At 40.4% G+C, this 9,645-nt stretch overlaps 1 protein-coding gene across 1 annotated transcript; it reads right to left on the bottom strand.

The window, feature by feature from the left end:
- Window positions 1–4,450: 4,450 nt before the first annotated feature.
- On the bottom strand, window positions 4,451–8,605 carry LOC133442381 (ADP-ribosylation factor-like protein 14). The gene is made up of 2 exons (XM_061720359.1): window positions 8,192–8,605; window positions 4,451–7,283 (listed from the first exon to the last, which is right to left on the bottom strand). The coding sequence occupies exons 1-2, from the start codon at window positions 8,504–8,506 to the stop codon at window positions 6,975–6,977; spliced, it is 624 nt and encodes a 207-aa protein (XP_061576343.1). The 5' UTR covers window positions 8,507–8,605; the 3' UTR covers window positions 4,451–6,974.
- Between the last annotated feature and the right edge of the window lie 1,040 nt (window positions 8,606–9,645).

Genomic DNA, 9,645 nt, shown 5'->3' with positions numbered 1-9,645 from the left:
AATTAAAATAGAAATAACCAATAAATAGCTATCCATCCATCCATTATCTATAACCGCTTTATCCTTTGCAGGGTCACAGGGGTCTGCTGGAGCCTATCCCAGCTATTTTCAGGCGAGAGGCAGGGGTTACACCCTGGACAGGTTGCCAGTCCATCACAGGGCCACATATACAGACAAACAATCAGATACACTCACGGGCAATCAATTAATCATCAATTAACCTAGCATGCATGTTTTTGGACTGTGGGAGGAAACCGGAGTACCCAGAGGAAACCCACGCAAGCACGGGGAGAACATGCAAACTCCACACAGAAAGACCCTGCTGGGCCTGGGAGTCGAACCGGGGACCTTCTTGCTGTGAGGCAACAGTGCTAACCTAAGCCACCGTGCTGCTAAATAGCTACATAATAAAAAAATAGAGCAATATAAAATGTAGAAAAATTAGTAATGTACAAGAGAAAAAATAGTAAACAAAAAAACGGATGTGCAAAAATACATGAGGTATTTAGCGGGCAAAGGTTATTGCACTTTCAAAGAGACAGGTTATTGCACTCGGGCGGCTACAGTTTGTTATTATAAAGTCTGATGGCTGTGGGGATGAAGGACCTGCGGTAGCGTTCCTTCTTGCAGCGTGGGTGGAGCAGTCTTTGGCTGAAGGAGCTGCTGAGGGCTCCCATAGTGTCATGTAGGGCAGTGATTCTTAACCATAGGGCCGCGGCCCACACTTGGGCCGCGAGCGCCATCTAGTGGGCCGCCAAAAAAAAATCAGTTTTGTACGTGTGGGCCGCGAGGGCCGCGGGACTGCATAGCAACTCCCAACCAAATGAGGAGAAGAAGACACTCAGCTAGCTGTACGTGTAATAGTAAGAGAAATGGTGTGTCTTTACAGAGAAAATCCTTCATTTTGCACAGAGTAGGTTTAGATCTGCCAGGATTAGGGATCGATTAATTGGGTCTGCGCCCAGAGCGAGCGAGCACGGCGTGCTCATTTATCCCGGCGCGTGCCCGCGGCCGGGGAGGTCGGCTGAGGCTGCCGCTCGGGCGGTGGGCTCCGTCGTTACTGCTGAAGGATGGTAGATGTAGATGCGTGGGCTGTCGTGTCTGCTGGACTGGACTGTTCGGGCTTTCGAAAAAGCATCAGAAAGTAACTGCTGCAGCGCGACCAGAGAGCCGCGGTGCGGGCTGTGCCCGTCGCAGCTGATCAGGCTCGGATGAACCCGACACGCTGAGTCCTGACAACTTATTAATGTAAATAACTTAAAGTAAAATCAAACTAAGTTTTGTCCTCGCTGTATTTTTAAATATGCAACCCGGAATGGACAAATTCATCCTGTTCAGTCTTCCCACTGGGACAAAACCAGTGTCTCATACGTTCAGAGACCGTGGCGTTCAAAGTGCGAAAGTGAAACGCCACTGAAACAAAACACAAAGTTTTTCATCAAACATATCCACTCAAGTCTGAACTGAAGTCACAGAAAAATAAGCTGAGCATCTTAAAACACCCATGTTTGGGTCCAGATACAGCTGTGAAGCAGCTTTCTCCACAGTGAACATAATTAAAACTAAATATCGTTTCAGGCTCATCAATGAGCACCTCCACATGCATATGAGAACCTGAACCTGAACCTTAAATTGTTAAGATGTGTTTATATTAATTTAGTATAAAAATGTGTTGAGACAATTAACAAAGAAAAGGGGAAATTCAAACTGCTGGTAGAGAAATAAAATAAGATAGCATTTGAAAAATAAAATAAAATCTACTTTATTTTTAAGAGAAAAAAATATGTTTAATTCAAGTTAAACATGTTAATTGGCAAATATGTACTTTTTTTAATATAACAGTCAGATGCAGATGTTGATACAACTATGAGGCTACTTGAATATATACACACACACATATATATATATATATATATATATATATATATATATATATATATATATATATATATATATATATATATATATATATATATATATATATATATATATATATATATATATATTATGATGTTCTGGACCTTCGCTTGAGTAAATTTTCTCTAAATGGACCTCTTAAAGTTGAATACCCCTGCTATACAGTGTTTATATTTAATGGGCCCCGGGTCACTCTGTACTGAAAAAATTGGGCCCCAAGGTCAGAAAGGTTAAGAACCCCTGATGTAGGGGGTGAGAGGGGTTGCCCATGATAGAGTTCAGCTTGACCAGCATCCTCCTCTCACCCACCTCCTCGGCAGAGTCCAGAGTACAACCAAGAACCGAGCCAGCCCTCCTGACCAGTCATTAATAATAATAATAATAATAATAATAATAATAATAATAATAATAATAATAATAATAATAATAATAATAATTAAAGCTGCAAGCAGCGATGAACGGGCCCTGGCACGTGCAATTTTCACCAATAGAGGTCAAGGACTCAAAACTAAGTCCGATGACACCACCCATGACTCTTTTGCCGCTTTTGCACTAGTATCGCTTCTCCTCGGTTCTACCCGTTTTGCGCTTTTGCATTAGGGCTGAGACGGGTAGAGCCGCTCCAAGTCGATACTTTTTTCTGTAACCATTTCAGCGAGGTTCTATAGCGGGCTGAGCAGGGACTATTTCTGAGGTCACCACCCTCCTCGCCACCGATTGGTCGGGGGGCGGGGCCGTCATCACAAACGTCTGTTTGATGATCCAACTCTGAGGTGCAGATGTTCATAAACCTGGTGGCTGTCAAGAAAAAATTAAAAAAGGGATGTAGACGGACTGTTTTTTTCTCAGCCGCTCCCGGCTCCAGCTAATTTCTCATCTGCGCCGACACAAACAAAGGTGCTGCGCAATCGAGTACGTCACAGCAGCTTCACCACAACCTGCCCACTTCTCCCCCTGGCTGTGGAAAAACACACGGGTGGAGCCGCGCCGCGCCGCGCCGGGCTGAGCCAAGACTAGTGGAAAAGTGCCATTTATGTCAAACCATTCAAAAAATATGGCAGAAAATAGGAACTATCAAATATCGACCAATCAGAAGAAGGGGCGGGGGTAATTTTCACCAATTATGGTCAAGGACTCAAAACCGAGTCCGATGACACCACCCACGACCCACCCACAATGTCTATATAACTGGCTCATTACAGGCAATACGCAATGGGTACTACCTGGACAAGTCAACACAGACAGGCCACATATAAACAAACAACCATACATGCTCACACTTTTGGGCAATTTCAGAATATTCAGTCAACATGGTTTTTTGGACTGTGGGCGGAAGACAGAATATGCAGAGAAAACAAAGAAAAAATAGAAACTGCCAGCAGCGATGAACGGGCCCTCGTACCCTTGTGCATGTTCAGGCTGCAGTGGAAGCGCTTGTATGACTTGCATGTAGATTCTTCAGGCCTGGACATTTAGCTGATGACACCACCCACGACTCTCTATATCAAACCATTCAAAAGTTATGGCAGAAAGTAGGAACTATCAAATATGGACCAACCAGATGAAGGGGGAGCACGCTTTTTACGCGTCTATCGTCGCCACGGTAACGCTTTTGACTGAGAAAAGTAATGCACATCGTCGCAGGATGTAGACACACATTTTGATGTATAACACACCTGGGTGCACGTTACGGTTCGGGCCGCATTAACTGCCGAAGGAATGGCATAAATTGCACCAAAAATACACGATTAATTCAAAATGGCCGACTTCCTGTTCGGTTTAGGCCATGGCTCCAAGAGACTTTTCTTTAAGTTGCGACATGATACAGGTGTGTACCGATTTTCGTGCATGTAGCTACGTCAAACCGTTTTGTGGGGCTTGAGGCACAAAGTTTTCTAGGGGGCGCTGTTGAGCCTTTTTGCCACGCCCATTAATGCAAACCATTAAATATCAAATTTTTTGCCAGGCCTGGCTTGCGTGCAAAATTTGGTGACTTTTGGGGCACGTTTAGGGGGGCAAAAAGGCCCTAATTTCATCGGAAGAAAAACGAGAAAAACAATTCTTACAGATACAATAGGGCCTTCGCACTGTAGTGCTCGGGCCCTAATAATAATAATAATTATTATTATAATAACCACAATCATATGATGTAACAATGCACCTTTCAATAACCATGTCTACCTCATATTGCTGCACCTTTCACTTTTTTTTCTAAATTGTATATATATATATATATAAGAGCTGCCATTTGTCCATTTACTGTACAGAGAAGGAAAATAACCAAGCAAATTCCCTGTCTTGTTTGACCTGACTTGTCCAAATAAACATGATTCTGATTCTGATCTCAAAACAGGCAGTCTCTCCATATGTAGTAAGGCAAGGCAAGTTTATTTATATAGCACAATTCAACACAAGGTAATTCAAAGTGCTTTACATCAACATTAAAAGCAGCAAGGCACAATTAAACAGTAAATAACAAATAAAATGAAATAAAATGATAAGAAAAGAGGTAAAATAATAAAAAGCACAAGTTCTTAAAAAGTAACGGCAGTAGAGTACGGCAGGTAAGTATTTAATTTAAGAGTACGCTTCATAAACAGTAATGTTTTTATCCTGATTTAAAGGAGCTGACAGTTGGAGCAGACCTCAGGTCTACAGGAAGTTTGTTCCACTGGTGAGGAGCAGAATAACTGAACGCTGCCTCACCTTGCTTGGTTCTGGTTCTTGGGACACACAACAAACCAGATCCAGATGAACCTCAGGGGTCTGGGAGCTTCATAGGAACTAACAGATCAAGCATGTATTTTGGTCCAAGACCATTCAGGTCTTTGTAGACCAGCAGTAAGATTTTAAACTCTATCCTTTGACTCACTAGGAGCCAGTGTAGTGATTTCATGACCGGTGTAATACGGTCCAGTTTCCTGGTGTTTGTAAGGACTCTAAATATCAGCGAGACTTTAGCACACCAAGCTGCAAAGATATTAATTCATTCATGCAGTCATAAAGTGTTCATTTAATCCAATTCAGTTAATCAACCTATTAGTTATTAGTGGTGCTAATCACGATATGACGTTAAATCACCAACAGGATCACAATATCGCAGTCTGCCAAAGTACAATTTTAATTTGATTTATTTCAGCAGTAAGAAATCAAAATGTTTATTGAAAAATAAAATCACCTCCTTTCACGTGGAGTGAAAGGAGACAAGTAACTAAATGTTTTTTTCTCTATTTTCTGGGTTCAGCTAGACAGCTAAATGAAAAACACATCCGTTCCTTTCATTAAAAATAGACTACAAAAGACAACTTGATAACATGTAGTGATGAGGATTGATGTATCATGTCTGACATATATTCTAAGTTTGTACGGATGCTATTGAATCTTTCAATAAATCTATATATAAGTGTTGATTATTTCACCTATACTGGTGGACCCCCCCCTCTGGTTTGATGACAGCTGGGACAGGCTCACTATTTACCCTCAGCAGGATGAGACAGGTATAGAAATGAGATCAATAGATGGATTTCTCCATCTGGCTACTAACAGTGTCAGTGTTTAATTTTCATGAATAATTTAGCTTGAATATTTAACTTATCCTCTTCCCTAATCAGTAAGTTCAGTAAGGGGGGGGGAATCATCTTGATGTTCTTGGAGCCCAGCAAGGGTCCTTCCCCTTGAGTCATATCCACTGGCTGATTTTTTCGGCTGCCTCAGATAATACTTTAACTGCCTGCTGCAAGGCCTGTCCATGACTTCCAAGGTCTTTCAGCATCCTGATGGTGGAAGAAGCCACAAATCCTCTGCATCCCACTTCAACGGGGTAGTTTTTTGCGATCCATCCTCGTTGTGGTGCGTCTGCTGCCAGCTCTGTATAGCACAGTTTCTTCCGCTCATAGGCCTCTTCAACTGAATTTCCCCATGGGATGGTGAGCTCTACGATGTAGAACGACTTGAGTGAAGGAGACCAGAATACCGGGTCTGTCCAGTTTCTGGTTTAGTCAGCGAATGCTTGGGCTTTTCCTGTCCCTTTCGGATAAAGGCTGGTACCTTGAAGGAATTGGTTACTCAAAGGGGCAAGGAGTTGGTTGCTCTCCTCCTATGCTGCCAGACTCTTGAGGACCTGGTTGTGACTCCAAGTATATCGGCCTTGTTCGAGGCTGGTCTTACAATCGGTGAAATATTAGTTTCCTTGTATGGGACATAAGATAAACTTGGAATGTCGCATTAAACTTCTAACTATTAGGCTGAAGGAGGTTTCGAATCTTATTTGAGAAAGCACCCCCTGTAAATTTAGTTCTTCATATCTACCAATGAACCATCTGAACAGTCTTTTGAAAGAGGTTTGAAACATTTAAACACGTTATGAATGGCCCTCTCTGAAGTAACATTTCAGGGCTTTTACATCTAATCTAAGTTCTCCTTTGTTGTTTATGAAAACCCCTTTAGCTTTTCACATGATCAGAGCCACTTCATTCAATTTGAGATAATTTTATTTGAGAGCAACAGTCTGTCTAAACATTGCTGGAACAGCACTTTGCTGTCTTTGAGTTGAAAGATTTGACAGTAACTTCAAAGTGTCATAAATCAGATTTCTTTGATTTGGTCATGTTTGAGCTGCAGGGGATGATCACTGCAGTCGGACATGAGATGACACTGTCACTTACGATCCAAAATAAACAAATGCAGCATGGCACATGTGAAAAACATGTAAGTAAACAATGGAAATTGATACAAACATCTAATTTGATCACTGTCCATTTACAGTTTGCATATTTTTTGATCGAGCAGACTCAAACATGGAGGCTGCTCATGACGGCTTGTGACTGTAGTCTGAAAACTACTCAGGTAAACTGAGATTTCTCAATGAATCCTCATGGTTTATCTTCACCAGATGAAGATGCGCTGAGGGTCCCAAGGAGCAGCACCACACAGATTTACTGTAAACTGTGTGTTTCCATCATCAGGTGCACTATAGGCTGTCTGGAGATGAGGCGCTTAGAAAGGAGAGGACAAATCCTACACATGGTATGGATAAAACTTTAAAAAAAAAAGAGTCATCATCTGCCACAGAGCATAACTTTTTTCATTGCTGTGAAGCTGAAGCCTTTAGACCTCATTTTAAATTTAATGTCCTCTTGAGTCTGTCTCAACGGTGTCTTCATCAGATAAATCATTCTCCTGAACCCTTCCTCGAGTCCCATCCCGGTGGTTCCTGAACAGGGCTGGATGAACCAAGCCCTGCCTTCACACACTCTCCTCAAGTCCAGTTTCAGGCAGAGGGCTTCCGGACTGAGGGCCCCAAGAAGGTCCTGTTTGTTGGCAAGAATCACAAGAGGAACTCCTCTGAGACTCTCATATCTCAAGATCTACAAACACACAAGGAAAGAAAATGAAGGACATTTTAGTTGCATAATTCAGCAACATAAACCCTTTTATGTTAGGCTTAGTAAAGCAAGAAAGATTTTTTACTTTAACACTATGGTTTTTCTAGTATCTTTCAGCAATGAAAGCAAACAGTGAATAAATTGTTGAGATAATAACAGTTTTTTAGTCTATATTTATTGATTAATCAATTAGAATAATGAAAATAAAACAAACTGATGTTACAATCTGATATTATTATATATATTTTTTATATTGCACTTTTATAAACAATATTACAAAGTGCTGAATATAGCAGCAGAGAATTCAATTCAAATAAATTCAACCCCCCAAAATAGAACACCAAATGAGTCAAAATAATATAAAACCAATAAAACAAACAATAGTAATAGTTGCATAGCTAAGGAAACCAAAAACATTACATTAAAACTGCAAGTCACAAAGGTCACAAGATTTGTTCTTTAATAGTTTAATAATGAGGATGATTAAGATAGTAAAAGCATTGATAAAAGCCCCAACATTAACTCACACTATTTTTGTTTGTTTGCAAAAATTCATTAATATGATTCATTCAAATATAATTTCTTGCTTGTCCATTTAATTATATTTTAAAAGTGCTCTATAAATAAAATGTATTATTATTATTATTATTATTATTATTATTATTATTATTATTATTATTATTATCATTATTATTATTCATAAACATTTTTGTAGTGTCTGTACAGGCATTGTTCTGTAGTAAAGGTCAGACATGCATCTTAAATAACAAAACACATTATTAAAGGAAAAAGGGCATTACTGTTTCTAAGATCTTCCTTTCTTTAAAAAAGCTGAGTAGGGGCAGTAAGCTAAACGGATACTTTAAATACGGATGAACTGATTGAATTACCCGATGGAGTTCCTTGCGGGCCTCTTCCAGTCGCTTCTCATCCCAGCTGTCCACCACAAATATCAGTCCAGCTGTATCAGAATAGTGATGCCTCCAGTGGGGCCTCATTTTCTTCTGGCCCCCAACATCCCACACCGTCAGTCCCGGGCTGCTTCTGTCTGTCTCCAGCATCTCCACGTTGAATCCCACAGTTGGCACTGTCACAACACTCTGGTTGTATTTGAGTTTGTAGAGCAGCGTGGTTTTTCCTGAGCCGTCCAGACCCAGGATCAGGACCTGCGCTTGTTTCCGAGGCTTGGATCCATACATGCCCATGTCTTTAGTATGCAGACTGAGTGTCTGTATCCAGAGAAGTATAGCTTCTTCTGTTTGTGTAACTCTGTAAAGTAAGCTGTCTGCACGCAGTGACTCCGTCGGTTCTTTATAAGCCGAGTATATCTGGTCTCTTACCCCCCCTCTGTTGACAGAATTCCTCCCGTCCCTGCGTCGCTTTCAGTAAAGCTATTTATATCCAAAGTGACGTTGCAACTAAGTGAGGCGGCATGCAGCTCCCTGCCCTGGGTACCACAGCAGAGTCAGTGGAGTCAAGCTGCACCTGCCCGGGGTCATCACACATTCCTCCAGGCAGGAAGTCCACATTTGGAATAAGGGGATGATTTTTCCGGATTCCTCCTGGCTAAATGTCCAATAATAATGACCCCATAGTTTTGTTTTAGATGCACTGGCTGATGGATAAATGTGCTTTATCTTTCGACTTATATGTTTGCTAAAAGTTCAGCTTCCAAACAGAGCTGAAAAGTAGTCTGCAAGAATCTTTTCTCAACTTCAAACCCATTTACTTGTTCATAAAACATATTTTGAATTATAATAATAATAATCTTCATTATTATGTGGACACACTGCACCGCTGCATCCACTTTAATACTTGATGATGGGTGTCCTCTAATTCTAAATGTGTAAATGAGGACCTCTAGGCTGGACTTTATCATAAAATCTAATGCTTAATGTTAAATTTGTTGTAATAATAGTTCATGAAAGGACACTCATAAATCCTTAAAATGTTCACATTAACATGTATTAAACATTAATGAGACAATATAAGTGCCAAGGTATCATAAACACATTTACTGTTGGATTAACATATTCCTAGACAGTTATAAGAGACTTGGATGTTGTCTACGGTTATTAGAGTTTATAAAGTTGGTTTATGATTGTTTATGGAATTCAAAATACATATATGAGCTTTAACTTTGTTGTTGCCAAATTTGATCAATATATACATTATTATACATTCATAAACTCCTATTACTGCGTATAAGCTGCTCCTTAACTCCTTGATCTAATTTTGAACCTAAATTTGAACAAATCTGTCTTTATGGCCTCCAGGCAACTGTTTTTCAGATTGCATGACTGAATAAACAATTGTTTTGCTTTCTACTTTATTAGTATAAAAG

Source organism: Cololabis saira, chromosome 4 (assembly GCF_033807715.1).
Source record: "Cololabis saira isolate AMF1-May2022 chromosome 4, fColSai1.1, whole genome shotgun sequence".
Lineage (NCBI taxonomy): Eukaryota > Metazoa > Chordata > Actinopteri > Beloniformes > Belonidae > Cololabis > Cololabis saira.
Note: the sequence above shows the minus strand (reverse complement) of the source record. Positions and strands in the feature narration are given on the sequence as shown.

Excerpts from the sequence above, each read along its gene's own strand:
- LOC133442381 (XM_061720359.1), bottom strand. The coding sequence starts at position 8,506 with ATGGGCATGTATGGATCCAAGCCTCGGAAACAAGCGCAGGTCCTGATC. Across the intron at positions 7,284-8,191 it reads CCCGCAAGGAACTCCATCGG|ATCTTGAGATATGAGAGTCT; the intron begins GTAATTCAATCA and ends GTGTGTTTGTAG.